At 45.3% G+C, this 19218-nt stretch overlaps 1 protein-coding gene across 1 annotated transcript; it reads left to right on the top strand.

Annotated features, from left to right (window-relative positions):
• The first annotated feature begins 1240 nt into the window (after nucleotides 1-1240).
• Nucleotides 1241-11155, top strand: LOC144151937 (uncharacterized). Its single transcript, XM_077683116.1, has 3 exons — nucleotides 1241-1689; nucleotides 4895-4994; nucleotides 10310-11155. The coding sequence occupies exons 1-3, from the start codon at nucleotides 1573-1575 to the stop codon at nucleotides 10519-10521; spliced, it is 429 nt and encodes a 142-aa protein (XP_077539242.1). The 5' UTR covers nucleotides 1241-1572; the 3' UTR covers nucleotides 10522-11155.
• Nucleotides 11156-19218: the final 8063 nt, after the last annotated feature.

Below are 19218 nucleotides of genomic sequence, written 5' to 3'. Positions count from 1 at the left end.
AACATTCCATTCTTCTAGTTTTAACATTTCGGCATCTGCAAAAAATGTGCGACAGGGTAACAGGTAAAAAATGCCTGCGGCTTACCTGCGCTAACCCTGGTTATGCAAAGCGAAACCTTAGCTTACCCTGTTTAAATATTGTTTTTACTTGGTTTCATTTGGTTGTACTTTTTGGATTATTGTTCCAAAGCCTGCCTTCGGCTACGGTTGCGGTCCACCTCCGGCGTTTTCCGAGTCGAACGGCTCGCTCTTCTTCAGTCATCGACGCTAGCTTCGCCCGCTTGTCATTTGTGTACATCTCGAGTAAATCAGTTCGATGGGCGATATTCGCGTGGTGATCAGACGCCGCTCGCCGAGGACGATTTAATGCCTGCCGTTTGAGCGCCACATTCCCGGAATACTGCCCGGCCTCTGTATCATCCATGGCGAACGCGGCGTTCCCCTTCACCAGGCGCGCGAAGAGTTACATGGTCAGGCAATGACCAGCTGCGTAGAGCGCATGCGCCAAGCCGGCAGTGGCCGCAACGGTGGTGGCTACCCACCGCGGCCGTCCGAAGAACTCTACCCGATGAGTCACGTGATCAGCTTCCGAGGATGCGGCTCAGGTGCGGACAACTGAAGGCCGAATTCCACGGGAAGACAAGAGCAGTAAAACTGTGCTTTAAAACAATACCCCGGGCACTTAATTATCCTCACGTATGCTGAAGGCGAAACCATGGTGATTCTGAATACCAACTTTAGTGTTATATCGTATTTGCCTGTTTCCTCACTTACGGTTTTTGTTTTTTGGGGGACGATTATATCACTTTCACCGCCTTCTTTCCTGCTATGCCCAGTTTATACTTCACTTTTACCGTGTTTTTACCCTGTTTTATCCTGCTGTCCTTACTCTGGTTTAATCTCACTTCCTGCTGCCCAGGAGATCACATGGTTAGCCGCAAGGTCACATGGCTAACACACGGATAGCCGCAAGATTTATTGTATTGGGAAAGGGACTAAAAGAAGGGTTTTGTCAGTCTGACAGCAAGCAATTTTGTGCTGTCAGGTAATTCATTTCCATGCCAGACAGGCTAACTGGCTTGAGCTCGAAAGAGTTCTGAATAGTGGCTTTTTGATAAACCTTGACACGAACATATGTTGAAAGTGGACGGCTTCGATTCAGCAACAAATGTGAGTCGAGGACATATGCCGAGGGGATCATAATTTTAAAAGTTTTATGACAGGTTACACCTGCATTCTTTGGCGTTGCAGATTCATCTGTGAAGTCGAAGTACAAAGCTAGGAACAATTTCGAAATCGTAACAGACGTAACAAACCTTTTGAACTTTAGACAGCACAGGCTGCATTAGATTGCTCAGTCGAACAGTGTTTGCCACATTCACGCTACTCAACTTAGGGCCAAGTGGTCACACAGCTCACTCAAGAAGTGAAAAAGCTTTCATGAGTGCAATTTAAACAAAATATAACATAGCATTTCGGGCACTAGCTGCGAAGTATTCGTAACTAAAATTTGCGCCCAAGTTTTCGCTTACAAGTTTTCAAAACGTCACCGAGTGGTCGCAATCGCCAAGGATGAAGAACTTCACTGCCACCACCGTGTGTGTCTTTCTCCTGACGGCGGTTCCTGTCAAGCCTGAAAATCCTAATGCAAGTTTAAATGACCTACAGCACCTGCCAGACACCACCCAGGTATGTTGTGACACATTTAGGTGTTTACTTATTTACACATCTTCTCCGTATACAAAACCTCACAGTTTCATTCTGCAAAGTTCAAAACCTTCAAGTCATGGGCGTACTTCAAGGACCCTTCAGACTTCGAAGTTGATTTTTGTTCGGGCGGAAATAGTGAAATAAGGTCGTTACTAGCCGGCGTTGTGCACATATGTTGAACTGTTTTGTATCTTCTTTTATTTTCTTTATAGACCTGGATACAAAAACGTCATTCCAGTTCATTCTGTTTTCAGGGATGATCTCTTGTTTTCCCCTACGGAATGTTTCTCCCTGGTGTATAATCAGAAGACCCATTCTTTTGTCTACACGACAGCTTGTGCCTCAGAACGGAAGCCAAAATACTATACTTCAACCAAAATTTACGTTTCGCCTAACCAAATTGTTTTACCCAGAGAACACAAACCTCCGCACAGCAAAACATAGGTGTATGTTTACATTAGGTAACACTGCAGATTTCAGATGGATTTTACGTGGTTAAAAAACGAAAACCGTTCCTCGAGCAATAAAACGAGCGCGTTAAAACGCAGTTCAATTTAAGAATTTGCTTACGAATGCCACTGCCTTGGCAGAAAATTCAGGATTATTCTGTGAGATGCTGGAATGCTATTGCTCATTTTGTCAGTGTTTCGGCACCTATTTTCTGTTAGTTGTAATGACCCTTTGCCATGGGCCCCTGCAACTATAAGAAAGGACACAAATTGAGATATGCAATTATGTTTCTCTATCCCTCTTTGAATTTTATTTTAAACAAAAATTCCACAATGGTTTGTCCAAATGTTTATTTTTGTATGGTTTTTAATCATAACTTTATAATTGGAGATAGAGGAATTTTATTGAAATGAAAAAACACAGAAAGGTCGGCCTGATGGTAGTATATCTGGCAAGCTATTTTGTTTGTGGGAAGGGAAAGGGGAAGCAAGAGTGTGGATAGAGGACGAGGGACATGAAGATTGCGGAAAAATGAATATGTGGCTATGTCCAGAAGATGCCTATCCTTATACTGTGCATGTGTAAAAAGTTCAGCCGGATAGGCCTCAACGACAATATCGCTGAGAGGCCGCTGCGGCGCAGAAATGTCAGCACAGTTTTAAATGCCTTGTGGGAGCGCTGCGCGTCTGGCCAAGGTTCCAGCAGTATTTCTTCCGACACCACACGACAGTCCAAATGGGCCAATGATCTCGCTAATTGTTCTCGAAGATGCGCGTAGCGTGAACAGTGGCAGAGAACATTCGAAATAGTCTCTGGTACACGGTATGTTTCACAATCGGGGCCACTCGTAACGCCGATGAGGCGCTTGTAGTGACGGTTAAAGGCTACGCCAAGCCGTGGTCGGTGAAACAGCGTGTAGTGGTTTCGCTGAATACCAGGAGGTAAGCAAAACATACCAGCGAATAGGAGTTATTGTCTTATTGACCACAAAGGAGATTGAAGTAGTGTGGTGAGCTTCCAATGGTATAGGAGGCCATAGACCGTATAAAACCAGATCTGACTAAGCTCTCAGTTCCGCCGTGGAGCGTTACCAGGAAAAGCAGCGCAGGACTTCATAAACGAGCAAAAGTGCATAGCTTCCCCTGGCAGGGCTCGAACACACGACCTTCAGATCATGAGACTGACGCGCTGCCTACTGCGCTACCGAGGCGAATATGAGCAGTGGCAACTACAGACTACATAAACGCAGCTGTTTTTATCTTCACAACCACTTTCGAATTCGTAGATTTTAAAAGCAGAGCTCTTTAAGGTCTTAGTTCCACCGTGGAGCCTTACCAGGAACTCAGCACAGCCAAGCACACGCGAACGTGAGGCTCGTGAAGAGCACCAGGCGTCGTCCAGGCTTGATCTTGTGCGTACGTCATGTGAGCAGCTCGGAAACGAATACCACAAGAATACCGAGCGCAAGTGAGCGTGCACCTCGGCCAGCTCAATCTTCGGGAACACTGCTGAGCGTTCATAGCGTGATGTCTTGCGTGCTCTTCTACTCGCCAACTCCCATGCCTTCGTGCCTAAAGTGGGAAGCACAGACCGCGAGTACGCGCTAGAGACGCCGGGATTGCGAACCGGTTGCCGCAGGTTGTAGCACGTGCTAACACGGTCCACTATAGGACCGAGCCTCCACCGAATGCGGTCAGAGCCTGCCAGTCATAGAAAACTTTCAGGAGCAAGCTCAGAAATCTATGTGTTGAAGCAGTCAGGTTCCCTACGAAGGGAGACTGTCCGCCAGTACAGCTGTTTCTCCAGCCTTCTACCGCAAGCTCGAGCTGCGCAAATTTTTGGGGTTCTGTTTGCAACATCTTGCAGTGGCTCCGGCGATTACCTTGTCAGTGACGCCTCCGACTGATCAAGCGCGGTGTTTGTAAGCGGTTGTGGTGGAATGCAGTGGTGGCGTAGGAGGCCTTAGAAAGGGGGTACATATGTGTTAGCATAAGCCTGTTTGTTGGCTTCAGATTAGAATACTAAAATTGAATGAGTAACCTGACTAACAACTAACGTCGCTACTGAAACTAAAATGAAATTCTGGCTCCGAATAGTTCCCAAATTCTGCTGGTTGCGGTGTCGCACATGCAATGACGGCCTATAGTTTACAACGCACTTTTGAGAACCCGGCCACACCTAGGTGCACCTACTAATTAGTCGCATTGCATAACACAGCAATAATATGTACAAAACAATCAGTTTCATGTGGTCTAGGTTCAGCATGTAGTACAGAGAATTCGGGCATAAATTCTGTGAATTTAATATACCTACGTAAATTGCAGTTCGTTCAACGTGTGGGCAACATTTCTGTAAAGAATGAATGAGCTATAATGCGTCTTACTGTTAGTTTTCTTGATAAACAACTAAATGGAAGTGCAAGGAGACGTCTATATATTAGAAAATATTGGCCACTGCATCGGCGTCGGCAGGATTTTGTCGTCGCGGAAATTGAGAGGGACAGCTGGCGGTGGGCGAGTACTGGGTCGCTAGAGGAGGGGAAGTGCTCCTTTTTCACTCCCCTACCAACGCGCATGGGCCGGGAGCAGCAAAGAATATTCCATTATTTTGAGCGCTTAGAAAATATACCTCAGCGCATCAGCACACAAAAAGATTGCTCTTCTAATCCTTTCTAAGTTAATAACTTACAGTGGTTCATGACACTTTTTAATGGAATGCATTTATTTGGGCTCAGGAAACCGGCAGACAAGCTACAAGTGGACTACCGTCGCTCTCTAATCCAGTTGGGTTTCCTAACACTCAAGGAACCGGGAACGTATACGCCACGCAACCAAGTAAGAAGAACAAGCGTGTTTGTAATGACGATGTGCATTAGCTCAAAAACCATGAGTAACATGCGGATATTCTAATCAGTCCCATAACACCTTTACAAAAAAAGTATTGTGAAACCCTTGCTGTAGTTCTTGGTCAGCCGTACCAATCGTTCGCATACGCATCCGCAAGTAAACTGCACCAAACACGAGTTGGCCAGAAAATTCGGTTGATAAGTTCAATCGCGTGAGGCTATTTGGCGTTGCAGCCAAACGAGAATTGGCGTGACGGTTGTGATCTTCTGCCAAATGCTGCCATCGGCACTAGCCAATCCACCTTAGTGGTTATGTTATGTTAATAATCACACTCAGGGGGTGTTCACCTCAAAGGGAGGACCATGAAGACAAAATACTAGTTTGGTTTCTAAAACGACTGATTTCTCCAGATAGCAAGGAAAATATTTTATCGCGAATTTCAAACAAATGATAGTGAATTTGAGATAAACAAATGAAGCAATCGTGACCCTCCAGCCGCTTTCTGGCTATTCCTTTATGACGTCACAGAATATTGTTTCTGCAATGGAAGGCCGCCGAACTATTGTCGTAACAAGCCACCGCCGAAATTCGTGACTAGGCGATCGTAGTGGGGATTTCAGTTCCGTTTAATCGTATCAATTGATTGCTATTGTGCAAACAACACACTGGGGACTATGCTTTCAGTGGCACGTCACGCGAAATTCGCCCCAACTTTCTATTGCAATGCCCATATCCATAGGAAGCTACTGCATTATTCCCCCGTTAGGGAACTCGGTGCTAGGCCCCTGGTGATGCCCTAATCAAAAGAGCTTGCCGTGCGAGCAAAGCCGTTCTGACTGTCCTTTAAAATACCGGACTGGACCATTGTCAATAAATAGTTCTGTGCACGCATGTGCAACATCGTCACCTTCATGCAATCTTTCATTATCATCAGTTGTATAGTCATCTCACACATCAAACCAGGAAGCTTTGCCAGGATAGCCTCGTCAGTCTCAGTAAACACTTTTTTTCTCTCTCTCTTTCTGCCCTGCGGTACAAGCAGCCTGAACGATCACACAAGTAATCTGATCTCTCTACGAAAACAAAATGCGAATTTCGTCAAACAAAGGCTGCCATCTACAGGATTGACAATTACGTGCAGTGAAGTGCGAGAGCTTGTCAGAGCTCGACGCCATTTCACGGTCACCCGGGCATGTTTTGACACATCGCCCACTTTGACCACTGTACAGGCGTCTGCGCGTGGTCGATATCTTGTACACCACCTCAACGCAACAGAGCACTAACATAGGCAAGTATTTTACGCGCCAACGCCACCACTCACAATATGACCCACCACCCCTCAATTCCTCATCACGGCAAACACCGGAAATCTAAACAGGCGCGCAAGACACGAAGTCGAAGTCAAAGACCTTGGCCACGTTTTTCAACAGTTCGGGGTCCTACGCACATAAATCAGAATACCTATCGAGATTCCTCTTTCGTATGCGTCATGGAGGTAGGCTCGAACTTTGTCATTTTCATTGGCCCTTGGCCAATAGCGCTGACAGTAGCTTGGGTACAAAAGTCCTGCTCCGGTTCCTTCGAGGCCCTGAACTGGACAAATCTCTCTAAATCATAGACAGCGCAAGTGTTTTATGATATCTAGTTTCCCTTTCCCTACATGTAGCTGATTGGGAATCCGTATGGTTGAAATTGATGTCTACTTTTAGTGTGACGGTAGAGACACCATATTTGGTAGTGCTTATCTTCCCTAAATCCTCATTGCCTAATTTCTGCAGCGAACTGAATTATCTATAACATTCAGCTACATCAGAAAACAAAAATATTGCTGTAATCGGAGACATCAATATCAACATCCTCGATACCAATCCTTCAAGCGAACATGGAAATGTAAATTGTTTTACGATTATGGATTTGAATGTTAATAAACTTATCTACCCCTTGATCACCAGATGGTCCTGAAACTTTTACCGATTACGCGTTTACTAATCTCTAGTACCCCCCGGACGCATTTATTCAAACGCAGCCATATCACTGTACACTATCATATTTCTCTTCGTTTCCACGGTCTCCTCCCTGAAAAATACACTGTTCATAAAATCTTTCTTCGACAAGGTTCTTTTTTCTAAACAAATTGCTAACGCACATTGGTCCTCGGTTTACTCTGGCTAAGATGCTCAAATTTCTTTCACTAAATTTTCTTCAATAGTAGGCAAATGCATATCTTCTTCAACGACGGTAGTATCCTGCGAAAAAAAATATTCCAGTTCCCATGGATAGCGCAAAGTCTACTTAAATGTTTAAGGAAACAGGATAACCTGCACCAAAAAACCAGAAGACAGCCTTGAAATATTTTATTAAAACATTGTTACAAGAGATACTCTAACATGATCTCTCTTTCACTGTGTGAAGCAAAAAGTAAGCGCTTCGAAAAACACATAATTCTTACCGGTAACAATTCTGATAAACAAATTCAAGTGATCAATTTCTTTCTTAAAAAATGGCTGCGGCTTAGCGAAAATCTTGGCTGTTTAGTCCGGATGAGTGTTTGTTTCACTTGGTTAATCTTTGATCTAGCTGTACCTCTTGTACTATTCGTACGAGGCCAGCCTTTGTCTACATTTGTGGTCCCGCTTCCGGCGTTTTCCGAGACTAATGGCTCGCTCAATTCCTCAGTCTTTATTCATTGATTATGAGGTTTAACGCACCGACTCTACACAGGCGATAATGCGTGCCGTAATGGAGAGCTCGTGATTAAATCTCGACAACCTGGGGATCTTTAACCTGTGCCGTGATCGGGAACCCACAGGCGTTTTAGCTTTTCACCTACATCAGAAAAGCGGCCACGGCGGGCCTCTTCCTCAGTCTCCGCAGACACACGAAGGATGAAGGGAGAACCACGAGTGCCGCCGCCAGGGGGCTCCCGGCCCAGCGGCGGCGCATTCGTGTGCCAGCAACTGCAAGGCAGCAAGGGTACGGGGGTGGTCGGTTGCCTATCAGCTGAGCCACCGCTCCCGCCAAAGCTCCCGCCGCTCAGCTGACCAGAACTGACTGGAAACGGGGCCTTGTGCGCAGCGGTGAAAGCGGGACCGGCGAGTAACCTGATGCGTATCAAGGGTTGTGTCGCAGCTGCGGTCAAATGAAGGTCACCTTGCGGCCGACGGCGAAACCGCTGGACGAGTTTACTAAAGCTATGCTTTAAAAAATACCAACAAGTAGCGCATTCCTGAAATATATGATGATGGCAAAGTTTTCGATGACCAAGCCAACATAGCGAATTCTTTCAGATCCTATTCAGATCCTATTCAGATCAGAACCCGCGACACGTGTCACAGTGGTTTCTCTTGCCAACAAACCCTGCTGAAGTGAGGGGGTTTATTCCTAATCTAAAAAATAGCAGTCCCGCTGACGATAACATTCATGCAAGCTGCAATAAAGTAAATGCCCTAATAATATCTGAAGAGTTTTCTTTTACTGTCAACCTAATCCTTAAGACCGGAAATGTTCCTAAGGAGCTAGAAAGTAGTAAAGTAACGGCTGTTTTTCATAAATGTGACAGGAGGAAATTAGCCAACTACAGTCCAATTTCAAACTTCGCTATCTTCAGTAGGGGGGTAGAAAAACTAATTGAACAACGCCAGTATAAGTATTTTGTAAACAAATTTTTTACTCACTTCAAGACAACTTGGTTTTCGTCGCGGTTATTCTGCTAACCTTGCTTTAATCCCTCGAGTAAATCAAATATAAAAGATTGCAAATCTTTTTCAGCAAACTTGGTTCGTACCGAATAGTAGCCAAGAAAAAAAGACAACCCAAAGTTATTGAAAGGATGGCCAGCAACCCGTAAAAATATCATGAGCAAATTCTAACAGAAAAACTAGTAACATCCGCGTCCCGCCGGGTTCAAATCTTGAACCTCGGTTAATTTTTGTTTATATTAACGACTTTCCAGCTTGTCTTATTCCAATAACGTATTGCCTTTTGTAGGCTGATACAGTTTTCACGGCGAATAAGGAAATCAATTCCAATAACGTATTGCCTTTTGTAGGCTGATACAGTTTTCACGGCGAATAAGGAAATCAATCTACTAACTGATCATTTAAATTATGACCAGAAGCAAATTTTAGCGTGCTGTAATGATAGGCACTTAGCAATTTATCCCTCTAAAACGACGTTTATGATCTTTAGCTCAAACCTGAGGAAAACAAGTACTCTTCTACCGATTCACATTTCTTCTCATGCCATTTCTCCCAGTAGTCATTGCACTTTCTTGGGTGTTCAACTCGATAGTTTTCTGAAATTCCATATTCACATTAATTCATTAGCGGCAAAGACTGCGTATGGCATCAGAATACTTCTAAAGGCCTGCTCACACTTTGGTACTTCAAAGTAACTACTCTGTGCTACGCTTTTATCTATACACATATAAAGTACTGTATATCTTCATGGGGACTTGCATATAGTTCTCATCTCGACTCATTGCAGCAGGTTCAAAATCAAGCTGCACGAATCAGCCCCTAAATGTCCATGTTACCCGACTTCAAAGAACCCTTAATTTCCTGATTAATTTCCTGATATCATCTACTAGCAGCATTCCTTTTTTTCGTTTAAAAAGTTTCTTTTTTGTCTTCTTCCTGCCGTACCCCTAATGTCTCATATTACCACTCATCATTGTAGTAACCCCCATCTGGTGTACCAAGCCTTGTTCCCAGCAGGGCTGACCTTACCAGTTCACACTACAGAGCCCCCTCTCTCTCTTCGTCATCGTTTTTTCAGGCATAGGAAAACACCCAGATTTAACCAAGCCTCTTGCATACACCCAATGACAAGATATCAGGAAAGCCAGCGGCGTTTGGCCTACATATATTATTCTGTTGATCGCAGTAGGTGCTAAGAGAGCGAGGAGAAGGTTCTTAATCGACTGACTTTACGCCCAATAGAGCGATATCATTTTTCACGCTTTTAGATTGACCTGATTCAATGTTTAGGGCGTGGCTTAGTTGTGCTATAAAAAATCAACAAAAGTCAACGGCGGCAACACAAAGCTTTTTAACAACATACGGACAATTTTTCGCAATTCCTTGGCGTAAGGCTGCGTTTTAGCGTGGATAAGATACCCACAAAAATCAGACGAAATTGATTGATCTCAATTGGGTACGAATTGATGCCCAACAAAACGCGCATGATTGAATTTTCCGCAAAGTATAATTACGGAATATTCGAAATACTGAGAAAGAAGCTTACATCTGGAGGATATAAAATTTTTCAGCTCATCATTTCATACCTAAATAATGTCTTTTCAGGTCTCACGCCCACGAGCGCCTTCACACCAACTTTGGGATCTTTGGATCCGCTAACACAGCTACTTATGGACACCCAGAAAAAAAGCAACGAGCTAGTCCAGACATACACGCAGCAGATCACCCAGCTACAGACAAAGCTGAATCAAGACCTTCAACAACTTGCACAAGACCTCAACGCCGCCATGAATGCCTTGTTGCTTCAGGGGAAGTAGTTAATGCCACCCAGCTTGACTTTGCCAACCTAGTGTTACCGGTATGCTGAAATCAAGTGTTACCCCGACAACATGGCTTTCCACATTGCGATTCCTCCTTCTGTGTTCCGAATCTGCCGGCATCGGCGGCAAAAAATCTATAGAAGATTATATCCCGCCAGAAGCGTTCTATTTTCTAGTTTTAACATTTTGGCATCAGTATTTCAGGGTCGCTTTTTTTCAAATAAATTCTGACCACTTTTTGCACGCTGGTTAAAAAAGTTCCTGAATAAATACCAAATAAAAACTAATACGTTTCATACAAATTAAGATGTTCCAAAACACCAGATGCGTGATGAATCTTACAAAGCATGATAAGGCATTGACACAAGTTACAATGGCCGTGCGACAAGAAACTTGAGTTACAAAAAACAACCCGACCTACAAAAAAAACTTGGAACGAACCTACCTGACATTCACAACTCCTTTCATTGGTAAAACGTCTTTAAATGCGCACTGCAAATTCAAGACACCATGGAAAGAAACGGTCTCTCCAATTCATCGTTTTGGACTGGTGAGAGCTGATCAAGAGTCGCTCCATATCTTTCTTTTTCTATTTTTGCTCATGCAATTTCCCTTCACAGAGCAGTCATAGGACTGTCCACGAACTGCTCAGAACTGCTCCTGTACCACTCCGTTTGTTTTGTTTTCTTGATTTTCCCGTCGGTATTCTATTTACAGAGCAGTCCTTGACGGCCCTCAAACTACTCAGAACTGCTCCAAAACTGCTTTGTATCGTAATTCTGTTTTTTTTTTTTTTTTGTCTGTAAAATTCATATCGTCGCAGCAGTCCCGGACTGCGCATGAACTGCACAGAACTGGTTCAGAGCAGATCCATATCATTCATTTCATTTTGTTTCCCATAGCTCTTAAATTAACAGAGCAGCTGTGTACCGTGTACGAAGTGCTAAAAACTGCTCTCCAAAAAACTCCACACATTTCTTTTCCTATTTTTCCAAAGGAATTTTTATTTCCAGTGCAGTCCTGGTACTATCACGAAATGATCAGAATAGACCTTATGCGAAATTGCATAGGGATTTAGCAACACTGATGCAAACAAGACAGTTCGCCATATTGGTACGGGCGACGATCGGGAAGTCTTTTATTGTTTACTGCGGAAGAGTAGGTGACTGTAACGCGGTATATATGGCCCAAACTAGACGGCGTTTTCCGGGTCCCGACCACATATTGTGGACGAAGGACTTGTCTGCACTGCCGACTGTGTCTGAGGACTCGTACCACTCGTGGTGCCGCGCCAAAGACCCATCCGAGCGGCAGCGGAGCAGGGCATGCCGCCTAGCCACCGTTGCGCATTGCTCGCATTCATCGGTGCGGACAAACACGTGCGACTCGCAGTAAGTAAATCCTTCTTTGTTTTTTCCTTGACGCGAGTTAACCGGTATGAGCATTTGTATAGCACTTTCTTTGTTCACCGTTGTTACCATGCAAATGCGTAGCGGGGACCCTGTTGCAGTAACCCTTAAAGAGGAAGGCGACAATCGCCAGACCGTGCCGCTAGTGGGTGTATTAGTTTTTTTCAAATGCTGTACATCGACTTTACGGGATGATTTTTGGCGAAGAAGTTTACGGAAAGGTTGCAGCCGTTTTCAGTGACCGTCGTCCGCCCTCGCGTTTGCCGCAAAGCAATCGCGCTTTGAGGCAAAGTCAACTACAAAAGTGCACATACACCTTGATTTTTCTTTTTTTGTGCGTTTTCATTATTTATTGCGCATGTTCTGCCGCAAAAATCTGTTTGTGTGTCTTTCTTCTCCTTTTTTGGCGGTGGGGTGGTTGTGTTCGTTTCTAAACCGCATGTTTTTGGTGTGCCCGAACAGATAATACAGTAAAACCTCGTTAGCTCGAACTCACTGAACTAAAATATTTTTTTTAATTCGATGGGTCATCGGTATTGCCCGAATGGTTACCTGTTTATCTCGAAAGGTTTCGGAAGTGAGTTCCAGAGGATCATAATATTGCTTGCTTAAGTTGTGAGGAACACGATTATGCTGGTACTGGTATCATTACTCACGGTGAGGTTTATAAATGTTAAACTTCCTTCTCTTGAAAATACATTAACAAAGCATGCAGCGATACTTGCAAGCTCGAACTTAAAAAACAAATTTAACATCATTGCTGTTTGAGGTGTAGATTATTGCCCTTGCAACAGTCTTAAGAAAGACACAAAAAATCTGGTCATTTTGAGTCTGTTCCTTGCGGCCACTGCTTTCTGCTCTGTCCCTTTACCATAAACTGTAGCAGACTAGTCCTGTTCTTCCCTGAGTGCGATTTATTGTTACTCTCTCTGTTCTTGCAGGTTGCGCCTCATCCATGTGCTCAGCATCTACTTTCGCTCCCAGAAGAAAAGTGGCCGTCCCTATGTTGTGTGTCTCACCTTTGAGACGGACAGTGGGGTGATTGTGGAGGCAGCGTGCGAGTGCCCGGCGGCTTGCAGTGGAGCATGGAGTCACATCCTGGCTGCTGTGCACCTACTCGCCCTCTTGCAAGCCGAAGGTTTTAAGAGGCGCCACCGGAGCTTGCGTGCACTGAGCTGCCACAACAGTGGGGACGTCCGAGACAGCAAGGCATCAAGCCAGCGAGTGTCCAAGACATTTACTGGAGACGCCCGCGAAAAAATTGCCCCTCTCTTCTCTTGCCAATGCGTCTGTTCGATGCACGTAGAGTACACGAGCAATGCGAGCAGCAACAAAGTGCCGTGCAGGCGCTTGGGAGAAAACTTGGTAGCCTTGGGAATGGGCTTTCTGCCCCACTTTTGCTGGCCTCACCCCCCACAGTGACAGAAACAAGGGCTGGCATGGCACCTGAAGGCTCACCTATGAGCTACCAGCAAGCATTCATACCAAATTCCGCCGTGGTCATCTCCCGAGCACGCAGAGGCTGGGCAACGTCGTCTTTACTAGACCGCGGCATGCAGGGGTGTGCGAATGCTTCTCTTTGTTCCATTTATATCCACAGTTTGCTATACTGCACGCGCTATAAATCAGCGAAGTATTTTAATTTACTGGGATTTTCGCTGTGGATACAAAAAAAAGCACTCAAGCTGATGCGCGGCGGCCTAATGAAACTCTGGCCGTTTTCTTTTTTCTTTTTTTTTTTTTGAATAAGACTTGAAAATTGTCTCAGCTACCTACATCAATTGCCACTATCATTACGTCGGAGGCATGCATGCAGCATGTGACAGACGAGAGGACTCAGTGTGTATTTTAGTCGCAAAATATTCGACAGTAAATACATCTTGGCTGAAATGACAATGGGCAACCTTTCAGCCCGGAAAATCGGGAACCAAGTGCAAAAGCTCAAATTTTCCACCGTTAGATCATCATAAAACAGTGTACGCCACTTCTGCAACGACACGCAGCTAAATGCAACGGACCGTGCGCGCCCGCCACAGAGGAAATTGTCAACCACGCCGTGACGGCGTAGTGCGGCAAGAAAAGTTCGTTTACAGCCCTAGGTAAGATAAAGGTTCGTGTAGGGGCTAAGCGGTACCATTTAACAACAAAATGAAGTGGGCGCAGAGCCACAGGGACGAGTGAAGAAACAGCCTAATTTTGGCAACGTGTGGTACTGTTTTCCCGGTCGATCACCGCTGTCAGTCGCACGAATAGGTGGCGCACGCTCAGGATTAATTTAGAATACAAAGGCTGGACCACAGAACTCCAACGCAGCTGTATTTTTCATCCAGGCAGCGACTACGGAATCCCGCGCTTAGCGAACCAACGACAAATATTCGCTCCCAGCGCACCGCGCCCAGCGTGTCACAAAGGTTGTTCACGCCGGCATAGTTCGCGTCAGAAAGTTCGTTCAAAAGCGTGGAACTTCACGTACCTTTTCTCCATTTGGACCGGTATTTCCGCATTGCGTGCACTGCGGCACGAAGCAATGCTCCGGCATTGTGGTCCATCACCAAGAGCGGTCAATGCCCGCTTTTTAATTGGTTTCGCTTTCAAACGACCGTACCAAAATGGCGGACCTACTTACCGGAGTCGACGTGAGATGGCGGGGCGAATTTTGCATAGGGTCTATTGCTTCAGAGCAGTTACATTTTTGTTTTTTTCTTTTTTCCCATAAAATCTTTATTCCCCTAGCAGTTCTGGACAGTCCATGAACTGCTCAAAACTGATCCAGAGCAGCTCCATATCTTTTTTTTTCTTTTTACCATGAAATGTTTATTGCCAGAGCAGTCCTAGACTGTCCATGTTCCGGATAGGTAATTAGGAGATGCCACATATTGCCGTACCTTCCTTTGTCGTTGATGTAGGTCCGTGGCAGGTAATGCTGCATAATTGAAAAAGCTGAAGCCGGTAATGGGTACCTTCATTAAAACATACTTTTTACTCTCTTGTGTCCGTTCTTTTTGTTTGGGCCCTGTTCGTTTTGGTTTCTTTAAATCGGCTCAACGGGTCATAGCAAAAAGGATGGTAAAAGTAACGCTTAGCGACAGGAAACGAAGAATTCTTTGCACCGTTTCCTTGTTCGCTCGCTGTAACATTACCTTGAAAGGCATTTTTCTCATCCATGTTCACGGAGCTGCTGCTCTACGGGCAATTAATGCAACTATGAATCGCCGACGATTGCGTCACTAAGCACTACACCCCAACAGTTTTCCTATTTACGTCGGAACTGTTTGCAATAGCTTGGAAACGTTCCTTTACGTGCGTGCTTTCACAACTTGTACAGTCATAGATAAATGAAACGCGATCGCACAGCTATGAACGGTAACACAGGAAGAACGCAATTCCTTTATACGGGAGTCACGTTGTTGCATCACTTCACTACAGCAGCACAAAGTCTGTAAACGTTATTTTCTAAATATACCACAATAGCGTCATTATGATCTCCACGAACCGAATTCTTCCATTCTGTGTGCTGTAATTTAAACCTTTGTATTCGCTATTCATTTGTTCTTGACTTTATTTCTACGTATTCTAGGGATTTTCCCTTACCCCATTATCGTGTATTTGAAAACCAACCATGTATAAATCTTCCCATAATTTTCTTTCTTGTTTTCGCGTTCGGTACCAGCTCTACTCCACAGCCATTCCCTGGTATGCGGACAACAGCAGTGGTGTTTCTCCCTTCAGAAGAAATGTTTTAAGCGGCAACACAAGCACTGCTACTATACAAAAATTTTAAGTACATTTAACCATTACAGCGAGGTGTGCTGCTGACTGAATTCTTTTTAGCAGTTTTGCTCAGGGGTAGCAGCGATACCACGCTCCAAAAATAAATTCTGTTCATGATGCCCAAATAGCATGAAAGTGGACCTCGGAAATGTGACAACGTTGTTGTAATCATTTCGGATGTCTGTTTATGACGCGCTGTGTAACTTGCGGAGTGAACTGCACTGCGTGTGTTAAAAAAAACACTTTTCAACCGATTGAACTCGGCTCATCAGGGCGCCCGCTCACACTTCCATGAAGGGCAACGAATACGCCCACCAACAAGCCTGCACCTTTAAACCTCCTCTGGATCTGGAGCTGCACAAGGACAGTCCTCCGCTTGTCACTTTCTGGAACACAACCTAATATTATCACCTTCAGAGACAGACCCTACCCCCGCCCCAACTTCATTTTTTCAGGTGACAACAATCTACCCTACGGCTCATACAATCCGGCTCTTTCCCACGAAGCGTCTTCACTTAATGCACCGGAATAGCTACGACATTGAATATACATTTTGCTCAGAAGTAGGCACCCTCCGTGACGTAATCGGTCTGTGCGAATTCCGCCCTGGACACTATCCACTCTCCTCGTCAACTACTCAGCAAGAGCAATGGGAGGTCTTGCTAACCAGCCCCTCTCTACCTACCCAGCTTCAGCTGGGGGACAGAGCACAGGCGGTGCGGACTGCATAGGGGCTCCAGTGAAAAATAAACTACACCCCTGGGCCGCCATCTCGCACGGTACGAAAAGGGCCTATGAGCTTCCAACACAAGATCAGAAAAATACTGAAAATTCTGTCGACTTATCATGTTTGAATGCGAAACCGTTAAGGCAATCTGAATTGGCTAATGGGCCGCGAACGTCTCACGGCAGCTGTCATCCCCGTAGGAGAAGTCTCCCTAGTGGGTACGTTGCCATTTTGACGGAGAATGCTCATATCACAGCAAATTGGTAAATATGCCATTATAAGCGCCATAATTTCTCATCGGCAAAGACGGCGTTCTGTTGAGCCCAAGGACTCGGATTAGGAGCATCCGGGACGGCTGGCTGTTTTTTTTTTTGTGTGTGTGTGTGTGGGAGCGAAAGAGAAAAACCCCCGTGTGCTGAGTTTCCAGCGGTCGCATCGTACTGACCCCATAGTAGTCAAAATGTTTCCGGTAGCCTCCACTTGAGGAGCCCATATGTAGCTCCGGTAGGTAAAGTATCTAAAATTGTAATGTGAGTAAGCTGTCATGTGGAGATAGCAGCTGTCGTCGCCATCACTGGCCACAATCTCCTTTAGAATGTATGTGGCTCATCTCAAAAGTTCATTAGAACTCCGACTGGCAGGCCATTGCGAGTATAATGTTTGCTTTGCATTGTGCCACTTTGACACACGCGTGACGTAGCTGTACGATATCACCATGGACTGCCACAACGCCTTCGCCGTCAGAGCACATGAAAAGACTTAAATTATTGTCAAGGCTCATCTCTCGTGTGTCTTAGCTGTAGAGTAGTGGTTAAAGAGACTGTGCAACACTTATTATAAACATTTTCACTCTTTCCTTCGCGCCAGGAAGGACTGCGGAAGCTATTGTATCGCCAGCACGGAGCGGCATTACGTGATTTGCCAGTCGCAGCAGATACGCCTTTTGTTTTACCAGCGTAGGTGTTTGGCAAATAGCAATTTTATGTGTCCGTGGTTGAAAATACAAAGAAATTTCCGAGCGTACCAACGTGAGCTCGGGCGTAATGGCGGTCGCACGGAAGCTAACAAGAAGGGGCTTTAGCAAAAAATACCGAGAGTACGTGAGTTCGTGCCTTACAGTGAATGCCCTGCATAGTCCAGATTTGCGCGTGGGCTTACTTCACATGAGGAACTCCCGGCTTTGTCGTCGTCATCGTGCAGCAATCTGCGCGCCACAGGTCTATTGTGCCAAAGACGGTGCCGACGAATCTGACAAGCCATCCCTTCACAATCCACATGTGGAGACGGCCACCAGCTGATGAAAAAGTGGAGGTCTACCGAAGCGAGCATGCGCAACAAGAGTATTTGCCCCACGTGGCTGTGCCGTCAGACGACTACGACGAAAGGGATGACAAAGATTACTGCTGAATGAATACTGTACAAGTTCCTTCAAAAGTAATTAGAACACGGTCTCGTAAATTTACCGAAATTCTTCTTCGGGGAACTTCCTGGCTGAATTGGTGGGCGTTTAAAAAGAGTCCTCTCTAATATAAAAGCTTCCTCAAAATGGGTAAGCCAGTAAATCTAAAGCCAATAAGAGAAATACTTTGTGAAATAAAAGATCCCTGTACCAATTACTTATGACGGCATCTGAACATACTTCAATCATCTACTATACAGTGCCGTCCAAAGCAGCTGTACTCTGCTCGGGTCCGGTTGCTCCCTCTCTCCTGGTGTGAGCTATCAGTGTGTAGCGAAGCTAGGTCGACCTCTCGCTCTGCTGTTTCTCCAGCCTTGCGCAGCTGGTGCAAGCTGTGGCGTTTTTTAGGGAAGCGTTTATTTTAGTCCGCAGTACTTTGGTTGTCGGTACTGTGGTTTGGCGACGGCGACGGCGTTGTAACCGAGCGAACGACGGGAAGTGTAGGGAGCCTACGAGAGAGACGACCGACTCGTTCAGCAGCAGGAATTGAACTCCTTTTTCCCACACCGCCTCGAAGAACACGCTCCTATTCTAACGCTCTCTCACGCTCCCACTCACACACGTCAGAGTGGCCAGCACTTCCTACATCGCCGCCTTGGACGATAGCAAAGGTGTACACTGAAACGCGAATGTTCAGTCTTCGTTGGTGTTCGGCGTTTAGTCTTGGCAAAGATGATAACTGTCCCCTTTACCTGTTGGCTGGTGAAATCAAGATATCACAGCGCAACAGCCGTGTCACATCAGGCAGGAGCTCTGCGCCCATCCTAACTCTCTTGCATCCGCAATCATTCAAACGACAATCAAAATTTCGAGTCGGATATCACAGAGCATCGACACGCTAGTGGAATTCTTGAAACAGATATTGTGTAGAAACATGACTGCCTCTAATTTTCAATACAATCATACCCACTTTCTTCTGTTGTCATAAATGTCGCAATTAATTGTAGTTAATTGGGCTGCTGAGAGCGGTAATTATCATCTCGCATTGTGTCCCCCTGGACACATAACTTTGCACAGACGGTCTTTGCGTGCCTCCTAGAGAATTATTTTAAGGAAACCATAACGCTTAATTTTTACCACCCGGTATAACTACATATTCATGCTTGTCACTGTCAAATTCTTTCCGCTGCGTATCGAAAAATTATAATACTCAGCAGCTAAGCACAAATCAAGCACTTGGGCTTATCGTTATAATCGGTCAATGCTTTTCTGCCCTCGTTCAAAAAAGCCAGCTTGACGCCGTTTTATCTTCACTGCTTCTTTAGTAGTTCAGCAGCAATTGCCTTGTGTTGGTAACGGCGGAAGACAATGCAGAAAGGGTGTCCGGC

Source organism: Haemaphysalis longicornis, unplaced genomic scaffold, assembly GCF_048455015.1.
Source record: "Haemaphysalis longicornis isolate Haplotype H1 unplaced genomic scaffold, Haemaphysalis longicornis Haplotype H1 scaffold_9, whole genome shotgun sequence".
Taxonomy (NCBI): Eukaryota; Metazoa; Arthropoda; class Arachnida; order Ixodida; family Ixodidae; genus Haemaphysalis; species Haemaphysalis longicornis.
This window is presented reverse-complemented; position numbering and strand designations above follow the sequence as displayed.